Source organism: Papaver somniferum, chromosome 7 (genome assembly GCF_003573695.1).
Source record: "Papaver somniferum cultivar HN1 chromosome 7, ASM357369v1, whole genome shotgun sequence".
In the NCBI taxonomy this organism is placed as follows: Eukaryota; Viridiplantae; Streptophyta; class Magnoliopsida; order Ranunculales; family Papaveraceae; genus Papaver; species Papaver somniferum.
Window position 1 is genome coordinate 233,684,332 of NC_039364.1, and position 18,644 is coordinate 233,702,975.

The 18,644-nt window shown below is 35.6% G+C and overlaps 1 protein-coding gene across 1 annotated transcript; it reads right to left on the minus strand.

The window, feature by feature from the left end:
* Positions 1-544: 544 nt before the first annotated feature.
* On the minus strand, positions 545-3,811 carry LOC113299858 (probable WRKY transcription factor 3). Its single transcript, XM_026548957.1, has 4 exons — positions 3,069-3,811; positions 1,631-2,322; positions 1,384-1,539; positions 545-1,195 (listed from the first exon to the last, which is right to left on the minus strand). The coding sequence occupies exons 1-4, from the start codon at positions 3,534-3,536 to the stop codon at positions 940-942; spliced, it is 1,572 nt and encodes a 523-aa protein (XP_026404742.1). The 5' UTR covers positions 3,537-3,811; the 3' UTR covers positions 545-939.
* Between the last annotated feature and the right edge of the window lie 14,833 nt (positions 3,812-18,644).

An 18,644-nucleotide genomic window follows, 5' to 3' on the forward strand; every position in this document is an offset into this window, starting at 1 on the left:
CCTACTATTCTTTGCTTTGTCGAAGAAGACATCTTCCCTTCAGAAAAATTTCAGCTCTGTCAAGAAACAAGCAAGAAAACCCTGTTGACTATGTAAATGAATGATACCCTAAGCAATCTAGATGATTTGAGATTTTTCCATGGATTTGGAAGGGAATTCTGACTGCGATTAGCAAAATTTGTATGAGGAAATGGTTTTATGGAGAGAAAGAAATAAGCCAATTTCTGAAGAAAAGAATCTGACCGAGAGCAAGACCCTTGAAGCACATGAGATGAGACGATATAATTTGGATCTAGTCAATCTTTGACAATGCCAAACCTTTGATATAGGTGCCACAAAAGCCATCAAAATTGCCAACGGACACAGCGCAAGCTGTAGAGGGATTGCAAGGCACTGGTGGACTGGACTTCATCTCTGATTTGTCAGTGATACTACTGTTTGTGTTGGGTTTCACTTCAGTAGAACAAACTGATAAACAACAAGGGACTCGCAGAATAAGTTACACAGTTCTTATCCTCTTAATAAAGTTATACTACTACAAAAGAACAAAATCCCATATAAAGCTATACCACTGCTTCTGAGTTCTCATGTACAAAGATAAATGTACTGATTTTTACGTGGTATATTAAACATATAATCAGTACATTTGACACAATGGTCATATTATAAGAGGCAAAAAAACCTGTTTACAAGCTGTAATCACAGATGGGTATCACCCACCAGTACAAAAAGGACCGTCATCCAAACTGGTTGACGAGCCACAACTTTCTTCACTATCTTTTCCTTTCTCGTATTTTGTTTTTGCACAAAAAGTTAAGCAGTGATCTAAAAGCTGTACACAAAAAATTCTTGCCTAATTAACTGCAGATTGTCAGGATCAAGTTTCCTCTGTACCCAACACTTGAACTCATCCTTCAAGTTAAAGAGGAAACTAGGATATTAAGCGATTTCTTCTTTTTTCAATCGCAGAAGTGCCACTGGCTGTTGATCGCTGTTCCCAAAGTCTATCCTATTATTAACTACAGTATGCTGAGATCTTAGCTGGTTGGCTGTGTTATGGCTGCTGTTTTTAGCTACGGGTACGTCGTGATTATGTTTACCTTCATATGTTGTAATGACGGCTTTGGGATCTGTTGCAGCCCTCTCGACATGTTTACGGACATTACAGCCTAGAAATGTGCATTTGTAGTAGCTCCTGTAGAGTAGACATTAAAATGAATCAGAAACATATTTCGAGATTCAGTGATATGTAATTTGGGTCGCTACCATGCTAACCTTAAGTTCAAACAATATCAGTTGACATATTCTATTGAAATCAAATATAACTGCGCTAGCTAGAACGGCCACAAAAATATATTCTGGAATAATGCAACGTGGAAGTACCTTGGGTAATCATTCCCTTTCACCACTTTCTGCCCATACTTGCGCCACCTATAGCCATCATCCAAGAGATCAACTTCACTTGTTGTCTGCACAATGATTCTAGGTTCTGAGACAGCTCGGTGTGAAGCTTGCTCGGTTACCCTGATCTCTCTGCTTCTGTTCATTGAGCAGAAAAATTCTTTAGAGTTTAAGGAAACACTAGCACCTCCGAACTTGAGCATATGAAGTAATATGACATAAGACTTACATTCTTTTTGGTTCAGGTTCATCATCATCCCCTCCATCCTCTCTGGTTTCAGCACCATCAACTTCCTCGTTGTCACTTGAACCAGATAATTGTTCACCTGTGGCTTGACTGGATTCCAGATCCCTCCTATGTTTTCCATTATTTCCCTGCGAACCCATTTCAAGAATCCCCTGAAAGTTTGTGTTTCCATTTGAATTTGCACTTTCTTTCACATGTTTTTTTGGTTGAGGCTTTTGATGGTTATGTTGCCCTTTGTAGATGATCTCAGTGACTTGACCATCATGAGAACGTTCGACCTTTTTCTTTACTACACAATTTTGATAAGTACATTTGTAGTAACTACGAGGATATTCACTTCCCTTTACTTGCTTCTGCCCATATTTCCTCCAATTGTAACCATCATCCACAGGTTTATCAACAATAAGTTGAGTAAGTTGCGTAGGTTGAGATCTGTAATCTGACTGAGAAACCTCTGATGACTCAACTGTCTGGCATTTCTGGTCTGCTGTTGAAGTTGAGATCTGCTGTGGAGGAGCTGAATTGAATGTAAAGGGTGCATGTTGTCCATACGACACTGCAGGTGGAGCTGCTGAAGATGGATATTCAGCTTGGATATGGGGCTGGAACTGAAACTGGGAAGCTTGAGCTGTAACTTCCGCCAGGGCTTCTTGGTGCGAGAGTCCAACGAGTCCCTATGATATATCCAGCAAGACAAAGAATCAATACATTAAACACCTTGCCATAATCTCCTTCCATATAAATTAGTGTGCTATGCCAAAGACTATAAAACAAACACCTTATCCAAAAACATTTTAATTGGAGTAAAAATCAACGCTTAATCCAAAATCCGAAAGGATGGATGGAACATAATTAACATTCAATAAAGACCAAAGAGGTCCATGTACTGGTGATAGAGATTGTTGGGTATCTAACAATACAATCTTCGCAAAACGGCATAAGCAGGGATTACACTCTTGGCGAAATGTTGGATAAAATGTATAATCCTCTCGGGTAAAGGAACCAAAGTGTGCTTGTGCTTGATTTACAGCAGAAAGATTACATCAATTCACGCATCCACATAGCATTAAGACTAAGCATATGAAATCTGCCTTTCCATCCATAAGCTGTACCAAATTACTAGTAAATCTTAAATTCTTTAGCCCTAAAAGCTCATTCTAGTTTCCGAATTATCCGTAATTTCAAATCGAATCAATAATAAATCCTAATTAACCAATTTCAGATTATATTTAACAAGTTTCTATAAATGAAAATGACCAATTTGAAGTTATCCATTACAAACAAAAATTGGGTTAAAGCATAAGATCCTAAGATTCCAAACACAAGTACAGAAAATTAAAGTTCACCCAATCAAGAAAGAGTATCATGGATAAGAATTTTATAGGAATCAACAGACAGAAAGTGAAAAATTCCCACTTACCGGAGAAAAAGCAAAAGACCCAGGAGAATCAAGTAAGCCAGTAGGACTCAAACCAGGAGGAATCGTAAAATAACCACCACCACCAATAGGTGTTTGAGATTGATGAGAAATCATCAAATTCACTGGCCGGTTCTGTTTAAACCTAGAATCTTTCTCACCATCTCCTCCTCCAGCAACAAATCCTCTGTCAGCTTCAACCAAATTCTCCATAAAGGGTTTTCTATTAGCAGTAAAAGGAAGAGGTGAACCCATAGCTCCAGCAAGAAGCTGAGAGAAAGACTTGTAATCAGTATCAGTATCATTATCAGAGAAGAAATTCGAAACCAGAGTCATCGGACCCGGACTCGCTGTAGCTCCGGCACCACCAACGCCAGTAAACATATTCTCTGTAATCGAACGAGGTGGTAGAGATATAGTAGCAGGTCTAGCTGAAGCTCTTGAAGTACTTCCGTTACTGTTTTCAGCCATCTCTGACTCTAAGATGTTGAGTGTGGTGATTTTATCTGGGATTTGCCATTTTTAGGGTATTTTTTTTTTTGGGGTTTCGTGAAGCTTTTCACTTGCAGAGGAGGAAAGAAAATCTTCTTAGGTTTTTTCAGTTGAAAAAGAGGTCTGTTTTGTTTGGGTTTGAGTTCAGAGATCTAGGTTTTAGTGAACAAAAAAGTCTACGGTTGGAGAAGGAGAGGAGGGAAAAAGACAGCTTTTTCTTTTTCTTTTTCATTTAAGGCTTGCATTTAATTTTGACACCATAATTTTAAATATTATAAAAATGATGAGATGAAAAAGCCGACATTTCCCGGTGTTCAAGGAAGCGAGAAAATCTTCCCTTTTCGGTTCATGGAAAGAGGAGAAGCCGAACTTTCTATGCCAATTTCTTTTGGTGGACAAATTAGGTAGTAGTAATAACTTGGGAAGTGTTCAGTTTGCAACTTCTGTTAATGTTTCAGTTTCTAATGCTTATGTAAATAGCAATATGAACTCTATTTTACTTTCAAGTTCAGCTAATGCCAATGAAAGGTTATCCATATCCTCAAAAGCTTAAGTTTTGGATCGCATGGTAGACTCGGACTGAGTTGAGCTCTGTGAATCGTTCTGTGACTCGGCAATTTTTTGTTCAGTTTTCTTCTTCTCAGATCTCGATTTCAGTGATTCATAACAGTAATTCAGGTGCAGATTTTTTATTTCGCTGACTTTTCTTGATTTACAATGATCGTTAAGTATTAATTGAAGTGCTCATAATGGATTTTGGTCCTAAAATCGCCTCAGTTGATAATAACAAATCTGATATGGATATTTTGAGTTAAGAAAAAGTTTTTACAAAAATTCTTTCGATTGAATTGCCTGATGATTTGTTTGAAGAGAGTTTAAATGCTTGGAGGTTCTCACTAATTGGGAGGCTCGATTTACAGAAAATCAAGTTCATAAATGCTTCAGTTATTTTAAGAAAACAATGGAAATTGGTTGGGGATTGTAAACTAATTCCTTTAGGAAGAGGTTTTTTTACCATCAAGTTAGATAATGAACAAGATAATCAATACATCAAATCACAGAGGTGGGAAGTTTTGGGTCAAATTCTACATATTAGAAAATGGATTTCAAATTTCAGATCAGATATGGAGGTTTCTTTCAAGATGTTTTAATCCCAGATTGTCCTAAGTTCTGCTGTTATTGTAAAGTTGTTGGGCATCTAAATTCTGAATGTAAATTTGAGAAACAAAGAAGGGCTGAATCTCAGAAAGAAGATCAAATTCATCCAACTAGAAAGAAAGGTAAGAATGTCCCAAAAGATAAGCCTACTCAAGTTTCATTTGATACTTGTGATACTTCATCAAGAATTGATTCCATAGTTGATTCTATTCAAGACACAATAAAAGTTATAAAAGACGGTGGAAAAAATTGTTCACAACAAAATAAGTTTAGTCAACTTGAAATTGCTGAGAATGTGGAAATAACAGAAGCAATAATTATGGAAGTTCCAAAGGTCTCGGAGGCTGTTCAAGAGGAAAATTTAAACAACAATATGGTCTAATTTGTGGATGGGACAAATAGAACAGTTGTTGATATGCCGGTGCAAATGACTTCTTGGGCTAAAGTAGTAGAGAAGGAAATGGTTACTTCTTCTGCTAATACAACAATTTCATCAGCTACTAGTAGTCCAGCTACTCACTCAAAGGTATCTCCTAAAGCTTCAATTAATAATAAGTATAATTTTAGGAAAAATCCTGGTAAAGGAGGTACCAAAAACCCTCCAACCAAATAATAAGATAATGTTTTGGAATCTCAGGGGCCTAAGAAGGTTAAGGGCTCAAGAGAAACTTAGATCTTTAGTTAATAATTTTAGTCCTGCATTGGTTTGGATTGCTGAACCAAAGGTTGTTTGTAGTGCTTCTTTTTGTCATAAATTGAATCTTCTAGGGATGGAAAAAATGGTGATACACAATTTTAGTAATGGGAGGAAAGGAAATATTTGGTTGTTCTGGAATAAAGGTATAGCTCAGCCGCAAGTCATTTTAGTTTCTAGTCAAATGATTACTGTTAGTGTTGGTGATGTTTTAGTATCAGGTGTACATGCTCATGTAAAGGTGGTTCAAAGGAGATTTCTGTGGTCAGAAATGCATTTAGTAAGTGACCTCAACAAACCTTGGATTATTCTTGGGGATTTTAATGCAATAATATCACAAGAAGAGAAGATTGGTGGTAAATCTCCTGATAGAAATTCAATGTTAAAATTCAATGATTGTCTTAATCAGTGTGAGTTACTCCATGCTCCTAAAACTGGGTTGCATTATACATGGTCAAATGGGAAACAAGGCAGCAAGAGAATACTTTGTACTTTAGACATAGTGGTGTTCAATCAAAAATGGTTACAAATTTATGGTGATTAGGGATACAAAGTTGGTATGAGGATAATTTCAGATCATGCTCCATTACTTGGGGGATGTGCAAGTATTCCAAAGCCTCAAAATGTACCTAGGAGATTTCAAAAAATGTGGATCAGTCATCCTAATTTCTTAAATGTGGTAGCAGAAAGTTGGGAAAATCCAGTAGTGGGTGATCCTGCATTTCAGTTTCTGAAAAAGTTGAAAGTTTTAAAAAAGGTCTTAAATGAATGGAATTGGAAGGTGTTTGGTGATGTTCAAGTGAAGATAAAAGAAGCTGAAGAAAGAGTCAAGTTAGCAACTCAAGTTTCAGACAATAATCCTTTCGATGATGAAGCTCTTCAAGAATTGGTAAAAGCTCAAAATGAGCATGCTAGTAGAGAAGCTCAAGTTAATACTTTGTTGAGGCAAAAGTCTAGAGTCAAATGGATCCAGGAAGGAGCAGCCAATACAAGTTTCTTTCACACTAACATGAAGATTATAAACTCCAAAAACATGATAAGTGAGCTAGAAGATGATAATGGTAATGTAATTGCTGGCCAAACACAAATTGCAGATTTTTTGGTTAATCATTTTCAGAAAAAGTTTGAATTTCAACCTGTTGATGAAGAAAACAATTTATTAGAGGTGAGGAAGAAGAAATAAAGAACATTGTGTTTGAAATGGATCCATAAAGTGCTCTAGGACCAGATGGATTCTCAGGAATATTTTATAGAAGTTGTTGGGAGATAATCAAAGATGATTTAGTTGGTGCTATACAGTTCTGTTGGAGAAGAAGGTTTGTACCCAAGGGAATGAATTCCAGTTTTTTAGTCTTACTGCCTAAGACACAAGGTGCAAAAAATGCAAATCAGTTTAGGCCAATTGGTTTAAGTAATGTGATATTCAAAATTTGCACAAAGCTGATAACCAAGAGAATGAGTGAGTTAATGAAGAAATTAATATCACTTCAACAGGTTTCTTATGTTCAAGGGAGAAGTATTCATGAACAATTTCTTTTAGCATTTGAACTTGTAAATGAAATGAAATTTAAAAGAAGAGGAGGGAATGTAGGTATTAATCTTGATATCTCTCAGGCCTATGACACAGTCAGTTGAGAGTTTTTAATCAAAGTTCTTAATAAATATGGCTTTTCTTCAACTTGGTGTGTGTGATTAATTACTTTGTTCAAATCAGCAAAAATCTTTGTGATGCTGAATGAAGGTCCTTGTGGTTTTTTTGAGTTGCAAGGGGTCTGAGGTAGGGAGATCCACTTTCTCCAATTTTGTTTGTGTTAATGGAAGATGTCTTGAGCAGAAATATTTCAGCTATGGTGGAGAAAGGAGATTTGATGCCAATGGTGAATAAAAAAGGTATACATCCTACTCATCTGTTTTTTGCAGATGATGTTTTTATCTTCAGTAATGGAGGGAAAAAAAGCATTATAAATATTTTAAAGCTAGTAAACAGTTATCAATCATGTTCTGACAAATAATTAACAAGAGCAAAAGTAAATTATTTGTGGATGGAGCTACTCCATAGAGGAAGCAAATAATTAGTGAGCTAGTTAATATGGAAGTTGCAAAATTTCCAGATAAATATCTGAGAGTTTTTCTTTCTCCTGGAAGGATAACATCTGCAATGGTCTGGCCTATAGTGGAATTACTACAAAGTAAATTGGCATATTCGAAAGGTAAAATGCTTTCTTTTCAAGATAGATTGGTTCTTGTTAAATCTTTTTTATGTAGTGTTCCTATCTATAACATGTCAGTCTACAAATAGCCTGTTTCTATCCTCAAAGCTTGTGAAAAAATAATTAGGAATTTTTTTTGGACTGGATATGGAGAAAAAAGAAAGTTTAAAACAGTTTCATAGAAGAGAGTATGCACTCCTTATGAGGAAAGGGGTCTTGGCATTAAAAGATTGGAAGTTATAAATAGATCTTTATTAATGAAGATGTTATGGAAAATGCTTACTTCTGATAAATACTGGGCCTTATTCTTTACTGCCAAATTTCAAGATAAAAATGGTCAGTGGACAACTAGCTGGAAGCAATCTTCAGTTTGGAATGGCTTGAAATGGGCTTGGAATGTATTACATGAAGATATCAGGTGGAAGGTGGGTGATGGATCAAAAATCTCTGTGTGGTTTGATATTTGGTGTGGTGATGTCTCTTTAATCAGTATATTAGGATATACAGACTATGTTAAGAAAAACATTGGAATGAAGGTACAAGCCTTGATGAAGGAGGATAAATGGGATATTCCAGCTGAGCTTCAACAATTTATATCTACAACTAGTTTGCCAATGATAAGTGGGGGTATGGATCAGAGGATTTGGATTGCAGGGAAAGATGGTAAATTTTCAACTGCTGAGGCAGTGGAGAAAATAAGACACAAAGAGACTATTTTGACTTGGCCAAGATTTATATGGGAAAATTTCTTTCATCCTAGCATTGCTAGTAATATCTGGAAATTACAGCAAGAGGTTCATATGGATGATGTAGTATGAAGGCCAGAGGGTATGATATGGTATCTGTATGTTGCATTTGTTTTGTAGAACAAGATAGTATGAAGCATACACTATGGGAGTGTCAGTTTAGTGTTGTTGTTTGGAGTTGGCTTAATACTCTGTTTTGTTTCAGTAACCCGAGTTCATTTGAGGAGGTATGTAGTGCTTCCAAAAACAGAACCCCATGGTCAAGCAGGTATGGATGATCGCAGCTTGTGCTACCATGAAAGAACTGTGGTTCCAAAGAAATGCAAAGTTATTTGATGAAAATAACCTAATCTTAATTGCTTCAAAAGTAGAATTTGGCAAACAGTGAATGAAGGTAGATACAGGATTTCTGGAAATAAATGGAGCAATGACTGTGATAGTCAGATAATTCAATTCTTCAAGCTCTTATTTGTTCTTATTTGAGTTTTGTTCCCTTTCATTTTTCCATTTAGCTGCTGGGCCTCAATCTACTGGGCTTTGTAATGTGTCTGTTTTTTGTTGATTTCTTTGTACAGTCCTGTAAGCTTTGCTTGGTTTTTTAGTCCTTTTTATTAATAAAAAATGTGATTTAGCAAAATAAAATAAAATAATGCCAATGAAAGTATGTTGCCTGAAGATTACAAAAGGGAGCCTATTCTCATAGTGATATAATGGCAATAAACTTGAATCTGGTGTTATGCTTCTATTTTTCTGTTTGTTTGGAATGAATTATCTTTATGCTCAAAAAAAAATGTGGTTGCCATATTTCGGGTATAACCACCATGGGAGGAGCAAGATCATGTTCCAGGTTGGGTACTTGCCAATTTTGTAATGATTTTTTCCGAAGCATGGAATATATCTAATCTATTAGGCCAAGCAATATGGTGCTTGGTATCCTTTCCCTATCCCTCGTATGTATGTAGAGAAGGGATAGCACAAGGAAGGCAGCTCCACTATGGCTCCCTTTCATTCCTTCCCTACATGATACGGAAACTGAGTAGCCGTATGAATAGTGCTAAACGGTTATTCAGTATTCTTCTTCTTTCCAAATTTTTTTTACTATGATAATATATTTGTCTAGGTAAAAAAAGATATTTTAGAGTAAAAAAAGATATATATATATATATATATATATATATATATATATATATATATATATATATATATATATATATATAAAATAGGTAAAAAAGAGATATAATAGGTAAAAACGAGTTTTAGTAAAAAAAAAGAGTGAAAAGGGAAAGTTTTAAGGTAAAACTTTAAAAACCAGAAACGGTTACTCAATATCCGTAAAGCATAAAAAATAAAGGCTACTAACTAGCCGTTTGATTTCCCTTCCCTGCAAGGCGGATCAGATGTGATCCTCCATGTAGGGAAAGTGAGGGATATCCCTACTCATGTAGGGATATGAGAAACCATAGTAGATGATTTTTGGTCTACATATGAGGAATAGGGAAGGGATGAGGCCAGCCATAGTGCTATCTCTTAGAGTCCGATTCCACAAGGATATGTCACAATTATGGAGTCATTTAATACAATTTTTGATTAATAAAGGATGACTCGATGGGATAATATGGATCCAAATTGTTGCTGAGAGATTTCTCATTTGACAATCATCTGTTATATGGTTCTCCACACAATTAATTATCCGGTTTCCTTCCATGTAATTGTGTTGGTACAACACTTTGGAATCTAGCGCATCTTCTGTTTTATTTCGACAATCACTTCGGTTATATACCAAGGTGGTTCGGTATCAGATTTTATGAAGCCTATGAGGTTTTCTGGATTTGTTTCGGATTGCAGGTTTGGCCAATTCCTCTCTGACGTTGTTGTGGACGCAATTAACATGCCACATGTCTCTATCTATTAGCAAGGTGGTTATGCCCAAAGGTTACGCCACTTCCATCACAGTTCTTGTCGCCGAATCCCCGCATATAAAGCGTGCACCGGCAAATCCCTGGTGTTTATAACGCAGAGTAGAAGTTTGAAGCATATTTCACAGGCAAAATATTTTTGCTTGACAAAAGTTAACTTTTTTTTGTTTCTGGATATCATTATGATGAAATTGTGTACCAAAACTAACTTTTTACGCTTCTGCTTCCAGAAATCAAAAAACAACCGATAGAATGGTATCTAAACGTTACTAGTGTAATTACTCTATAATACTCCCCCCGTCTCTTTAATTACTAGTGTAATTACTATTTAATACTCCCTCCGTCTCTAAAAGATAACGTAAATTTACACACAAACCTGCCCATCTTTCAGAGACGGAGGGAGTAATAGTTTTCATCAGTTAATATAATCCAAAAGGTGTCTTCATTCAAGGTAATCGGATCATTGCACTGTCTGATTAGCTACTTGTACAAGAGAAAAAACAAAGATGTTATACATCACACAAATCCATCCCCAAATGCATCCCCTAATACGTGGCTTCAATTGCACTCTTGATTCTGTCACTTCCCACCTCCATGGAACAACATGAGGGCGTTTATGGACCAATGATTATTTGACACCGATGGATTTGAGGGATGCGAAACATTTTCGGGAAGAAATACTAAGGCTCGATTTACTAAAATTATGTGAATTTTTTTTAGTCATTCTTCTTCCAATGCAATCTTACTCAACTTAGTCTCTCTTTCTGTCACAACCCTTCACCCAATGGAGCAACAACCGTTGATCACAACCACCAGTAAACCTTTGCCAACATCAGCAACTATGGAATCTGCATCACCTTCAACCTCATCTCCCATGCCATCAAAGTTTACACAAAACCCACAAATACCCAATACCTAAGAGAAACCAATAACCCTTGTTATTTCATCTCAAAACCCCACCGAAAATCACCCATCTCCAATCTCTTCGACTTCATCCTCCTCCCGTTTATCCTCATACTCGACCTTTAACACGCAAACCAACATCCACGTCGAAGCTTTAAAGAAAGGAGAAAACATCCAAGTAGAAATAAACCTGCATCAAAAGGAACCAAAAATCCAAATAAAAACCACAATTAACTTTACACAATATTTCTCGACCAAACAACAACCACTTTTACCCATTTTTATTACTAAAAACAATGGTACGAAGTACTAGACAAAATATGATTCTTAATGTAAGTTCTTACATCTCTTATCTCTAAGCTCAAATATCACGTCTCATATTTTGGACAGACATACACAATGGTTTTAAAATCACTAAATATCTCAAACCAAAATCCCAAATAGAAAATCTCAAAATAAGCTTTTAAGATAGTTCATGATCTTCAAGTTTCGTATTACACACGAATTCAAATTGTCTACACGAGAAACAAGAAAACAAATTATATCATAAGTAAACTTTGACTCGTCATAATTTCCAGCCACGTTATTCAGTTTTCTAAATTGATTTCAAAATACTTTCGGACACCAAAAACTCTGAAATTTAACATGGATGATCCTTATTATGTCAAATTCCCCGTACAAATTTCAAGACCAAATTCGTTTTCTTTTAGGAGATGAATGAAAAACTCTATAACATGTTACAAATGTGGTCTATTAAAACTAGTGTAACCCACGTGTGATGTACCTTCCTTCCGTTCGAAAGAAAATCATACTTTTCATTCAATAATTTTTTAGCTCATTTGAAAAAGAAAAAAAATTAAACATCATTCATGTTCTACCATGTTCCTGTCAAATACCCAAAGGCATGACATTTTTTGTTTGTGAATAAGGCAATTCATTGAAAAAAAAACCTAAGAGTCTCGTGGGACTTGGATTACAAAAAGAGTAAAACATTCTAATATCGATCCACTGAGGATATATTGATATAATATTTATCTACTAATAACTGGTTTTCAATACAACCTAAGGGAGTGTTTCCCCACAAAATAAGAGAGTTTAAGAGTCTAACAAAGTTTGCTAGAATGTACGCCACTCTATTTCCTTGTCTTGGGATAAAATAAAAACCTAAAAAATTGTTACATAATTGAGTCAATCTTTTCGCTTCATCTAAATATGCTTTTGAATGCCAAGGGGTGTCTGAGTTCTTTCCATGCATGTATTTGAAGAGGCTTTCACAATCTCCTTCTATGCTAAGATTTTCCAGACCATTCTCCTGTTCCCAAGTAGCTTCTTGAAGTACTCCTATAGCTTCCGCATCTTGTGGGTCTGGAGATATTGACTGTCCAGCTTTTCCTCCTCCTGAATTACCTGCATCGTTGTTGTTTACCACATTATTTTATGACATTACTTAAAATAAAAACAAATTAGTGCAAGCTAATGATAGTGATGTCAATGACTACTAACATAAGGCATTTAATATAAAGAGTGTTACAAACATTTAGACTTGGAACATGATTTCGAACCAGACCAATTAAGAACAATGTAGTAAACAACAATGATGGAAAACGTAATCGAAAATCAGCTTAGAGAAAATCCTATATAGGACTATTTGTAAGTAAAACAAGGAAAATGAATTAAAAGATATACTAAGTGAGTATTACCATTCCCATCATTTATTCTTAGTAAAAAAAGGTTGTCTGGAAAGAAAAACTTAACATGAACACTGAACTGTAAAAATTATACTCTAAAACAAGTTACTTCTATGAAATAAGGTGGTGGATGATATTAGTTGGTATTAAGCAAGACTGACTTTCCAAGTTCTACAATAGCTTTACCTGTCTAGTTGATTTTGTTATATAGTTATATGTTCTACCATTTGTGTCTACATTATAAGTTTAGAACACATGCTTTTTAAGAGTACTACCAAAATGGCAGAATATATTAGGGTTGACACCGGGAAAAAAAAGTATATGGTAAAGATAACTATGTCATTTTATTAAGCACCAATTAAATACGTGAAGAACGTCAACTAAAATGTCGGAATCACATTAACCATAAAATTCGTCTGAAATAAGCACATAAATTATATACAGTATTTGTTTGGCAACACCTTCAATTAGGTATTATTGCAGATAACTCAAAAATATAGAATCTTTTTACATTACGAGCATGTGCTACTCATTAAGGAAAAACACTAAAGGCAACTCCAAGTTAGGTTCCTCAGCGTATAGTAACTAAAATTGTACCTTCCAAGCCACCGCAATAATAGATAATTACTTATATAATAGTTTCTAGTCTTTCTAACAGTCATATTTTCCTTCTCCCATACATATATACAGGTGGTTGTAGCTGTAGATATCCAGGGAATCCCTACCAGCTAACTAAGCGTAAGTGTTCCATATTTTTGACATTTGCTAGCTTTGTATATTGTAAATATATTTCCCAGCCTTGATATATTTGACCTAAAGAGAAATCAGATATGTTTATCTGTTAGAGGCAGATTAGTATCGAAATTCTTTACTGGGGTTGAAGAAATTTTTAAGGTTTTGACCAGTTGAAGTTGGACTTTAGTCTACAAGTTTATGTTGTTTGAATTAATTTATTTTATTCCTTGTATTTTTTCGATTGAATACTTTTTTGACCTAAATAATTTTGTAGGTCGAGCTTTCCTCATGATTGTAGATCTGAACTCTAGATTGAATACTCAAACTGGATATTTCCAGTGAGTTTGATAGTCCACACAACTTAAATAGCTCAGGTTGCTTAGGTAGATAATTGAGTTCTCTTATCGTCATTTAGATAGTGGGTATTATGAGTTAATTATCTATCAACTAGTGATGCAAGTTGCATCACTATAGTGATACTTGTCAGGACTTATATAGAGGCACCTGGACAGGGATACCATTCGGCGCCGACTGGATACTAGTATGAAGCATAATTGTTGGTCTTAATGTCGCCATTCTCTCCACACGGATAGTTTTTTTTTCTTTATAGTTATTGATTGTGGATTTTTGACGAAGGTCATATACGTAAAATCACATCGGAAATTATGTATCTCTGATCATGTCAGAATGCAAATGAGGACGTTATGTCTCCGCTTTCCGAAAAACAAACAAATTGCAGTACCATGACCTCCATACATGACGGAAGTATTATATCCTTTTGATTAAGAGTTCTCGATATTCCATGTGACGGACTAGATAATTACGCCTTGCGCACCTGGGAGCGCAGGAGATAACTTCCCTGATGCGCCATGATGATGCTACGATCCGGGCCTTCAAGCCAGACAAATGCACGTCCACTTGCCCTTGCAAGCATGCTCGTCGAGCATGATGCGGCTAACTTAGCTCCCACACCGTTACAACTTATCCTTGTCATACGAAAGGGTATAAGGCCATAAAGCCGTATCTAATGCACCTTACATGCATCACTGGCTAATGTTGTACCATCCTTGGGCTTATGCAAGCTCCGCTAATTGCATACTATTGTAGCTTACTCTCTAAGACATGCCTAATGCGTCATTGGTACATGCCTAAGTCGAACGTCCTGATAGGAAGTATGAGCATCCATTAAATGGGATGCAACTTTCCTCATCAAGTTTGGCCACAATCATCTCTTGCATCGCGCTGCCGAGCCAGATGATAGGGTCCAATGTGCCGCAATCATCTCTCAATTAGATGATATGAGCGACAAAGTGCTGGAACGGAAATGTTGCAACTCATTGCAGCTGCCTATTTACCCTTCCCTACTCTAAAGGGATCAAGCACATGTCGTAGTTCATCCACGAAGGGACAAAAGCTTAACCCAACTCGTTTGCAAGGCCATGACCTAACAATAATGGTAATGGCTTGGTCCGTATAGGTCGTTTCGTCAAAATACATAATGACTATTATGCATTGTTGGGTTCGCGACATGGCATAGTGATGCCTTCGCATCATATGCCCCATTAGCAAGGCTACGCATCTATAAATGAAACTTAGGCATCATTCATACTCTTCCATCTAAGCTATGAAGCTTACTTGGTACATAGTCCGCATATGCACCTTCAACCAACTACCCCTCCCTATATATGTTAACTTGAAATTTTTACAACTTAGAAAAGAGGAGAAGATTGACATGCTTGCTTCACTATTCATGTCCGTTGTCATGTATTTCTGCATAAACGGCAATGATTACCGAGTTTTTGTTCTGTTGTGCATAATGATTGTGCAACAATCGTTTCATCTGTTGCACAATATTGACAATGATTCGGAACTTTCCCTTCTGCCATATTGCACAATGATTGCGCGACATTCTCTCTGGCATATTGCACAATGATTTGACAATATTGGATCGGCTATCCCTCTCTGGCCTGATGCACAATGATTGTGCGATATTGGCTCTAGGCCAATAGCCTTCATAATGCACAATGATTACGCTGCAAGCTCAAGGCTACTTACCCAACTGGACTAATGCATCATGATAATGCAACATTGGCCCTTGATCAAATGCAAACATAATGCGTTATTTTGGCGCGATATTTTCCTTAAGCCAATCTACCTCTTACCAAGCAATGGAAGATTTGGATGAAGCTTCATATCAGGAAATTGCGCATATTTTAGCATGCGCCATACTAAAAACACGGGGTGTTACAATATTCTTGCATGCTTTGGTTGTAGGACTGCTTCAAGTCGTACCACTTGAACCATCTCTCTTCAAGGTAGCCAACCAAATAAAATTGTTTCCTCATAACTTCCTTGAATCCCTTCCACTAGAATGCTCCCTTACTTAGGTACTATCTTTGATAAGCTTTCAACCATATTATAGCATTCTTTGAAAGCTTCAATGCCGCAAAAGCTATCTTCTCCTTCGAACCATATTCAAAGAAAGAAAAGTACTTCTCTAGATGATCTATCCAATCATCCAATTTCTCTATATCGACACTTCCATCATAAAGTGGAATATCAACATGAAAATCAATTTTCAGATTCTTACCATGATTCATAAACTTACCACGAGTTTATTTTGCTTTTGTTCGTTTAGGAAGATCATCTTCTTCTCCCTCTTCGTATTCTTCTTCTTCTTCCTCATCCTCTTCTTCCGAATCCCAAAATGGAGATTCAGTATTTTTCGTGGGTTTTAAATATGGTGTATTGGAACGAATACAAATAACCAACCCTTTCAGGGTAGTTTGTAATGTTTTTATATTTTTTTCTAACACAACCACCATACCGTCGATAGTTTTTGGTTGATCAGTCTTAGACTCATCGTCTGATTTTTTCATCCTTGATTTTCTTGTTCTTTTAATATATTCTTTCTTTTTTAGTAACTCACCAAGTTGTTTGTAGAGAAATATAGTGAAGACCATAAACCACAAAAATCTTCTCTAAAAGAAACAAAACTTGCTTTGATACCAACTTGATGCGTATGATCTCTGTACCTTGGTAACTATTATTATAGAGGAAGAATTCAGAATAATAATAGACGAAAACTGGAAACATAACACACTAAAAATCATATTTGAAGAAATTATCTTCTCTAGTTTATGATCAAGAAAACTATTACAAGTCTCTCTTTGTTACGCTCACAATCTCTCTAAACAGTAGATAACCTTAAATTGTTTGCTAAGCTTATTTAGATAATAACTTAAGGTGTTTGTCTATAATATTTCTCTAGGTATGTGTGTTAAGCCTCCTTTTCTAGGTGTCAAACTACATTCTCTAGATGTCCTTAGCTATGAGCTAAACATTTCTGTTTATAGTTTTTGGTTTGGCTTATCAAACCTTCTAGGAATCTATTTCCTTATCTAGGAATAATTCATTTTCTAGGTATATTTCCTTATCTAGAAATCTTAACTTGTCTAGGAATAATTCATTTTTTAAGTATATTTTTCCATATCTAGAAATGCCTTGTCTAGTAAATATTATTTTTCTAGGTATATTTCCTAATCTAGGATTACCTTGTCTAGGAATATTTTCTTATCTAAGAATAGTGCCTAAAAATCAGTATTCCATCCCAAAGTAGAAGTATATCCTCAATATAACTTAAGGATTGATAAGTTCCCACAAGAGGAAAGATACACCTGTATCAGAAGCACTTCATGAACTGTTTCTAACGGTTTACGGACTTGAGCGTGAAAACATGACTAGATGCCTTTTCTGGTCAAGTTTTTGATGTTTCCTTATCTAGGAAAGATGAATATTCTTCCACACACAATTTATTACCGTATTAAAGTGTGTATGATATTTTAAAATCCTTCCTAAGTTACATTGTAATTTATTTTACAAAAATACAATTTATGCTAAAGTAATTATTTATGCAAGAGTTCTGACTTAGGAAAGACTATCAAAATAAGGAGAGTCTTTGTAAAAGGAAATAGCTCACGAACTTGCTTAGATTTCAAGCAACTGTTCACTATAAATAAAGGGTTCATGTAAGCTACACAAATTATCCCTTGGATAATTGGTGTAAGCTTGATAAGGTTGTTTTCCAATACTTATAATCTCCGTGAACAGGAGTGAGACAATAAGACTTTGTTTTGGGTATCACAAAGCACGAGTTGCTAATAATATTCTTGATAGTTACGTAACTTGTAATCTCCGTCAATTCAATAATTCATATCTATTCTAAGGTCCTTCTCTTCTGATATAAGACCATTAATTGTTGATCATAAATCCTAGGTTTGATGGATTTCAATATCGACACTAGTTGGTCTAAATATGAACTAGTAAGAAAACGTCAATTAAGGCGTTTTATAAATTCCTTAAGAAGTTTTAAAAAGATATCTCTAGATTTATTCTAGTTGTTCTTGTTGCAGAGTAATTAGGTTTCTCTTCCTATTTTGAGGAGTATAATAATTTGTAATCTACAAGTTGTTTTGATATAACATTTACCTTTTGTAATTATTCAAAACAAACACAAGATTTCCAAAACCTTGGTTTACACCTAAGACGGAAATTAAAATCGGGGTATGTGGATTCAAAACCCAAAAAGTATTCACTGCAGATTAAGCAACTCTTAGGCTATAAAGGACGTCATCTAAGGGAATCAAGCACGTAAATCCTTGTGAAGTTCAAGAGACGTAAGGAGCACGGCGTAACTGAATTTCTTGGATGGTGGATTCGGTCTCAACTAAATTCCACTCCAAAGTCTGATAGTAGGCTTGTATCTGTAGCGGTTTAATAAGACTCGGTGTTAAAACTGGACGAGGTCCCAGGGTTTTTCTGCGGGTGTAGTTTTCCTCGTTAAAAAAATTTCTTTGCGTCTTGCTTTACTTTTTACTTCCGCATTATATTTGTTTTTGATATAATTAAAGTAAAATCAAGTGATCTGATAATAACTTAGATAGTTTTTAACTAAAATTGTATAGAACCTACAAGGCTTATTCTCAAGAATTCATATCTTGAAATATAGATTACAAGACTTGTTCTAATTGGAATTTG

Excerpts from the sequence above, each read along its gene's own strand:
- LOC113299858 (XM_026548957.1), bottom strand. The coding sequence starts at position 3,536 with ATGGCTGAAAACAGTAACGGAAGTACTTCAAGAGCTTCAGCTAGACCT. Across the intron at positions 1,540-1,630 it reads GAACCTGAACCAAAAAGAAT|AAGCAGAGAGATCAGGGTAA; the intron begins GTAAGTCTTATG and ends CTCAATGAACAG. Across the intron at positions 1,196-1,383 it reads AAAGGGAATGATTACCCAAG|GAGCTACTACAAATGCACAT; the intron begins GTACTTCCACGT and ends TCTACTCTACAG.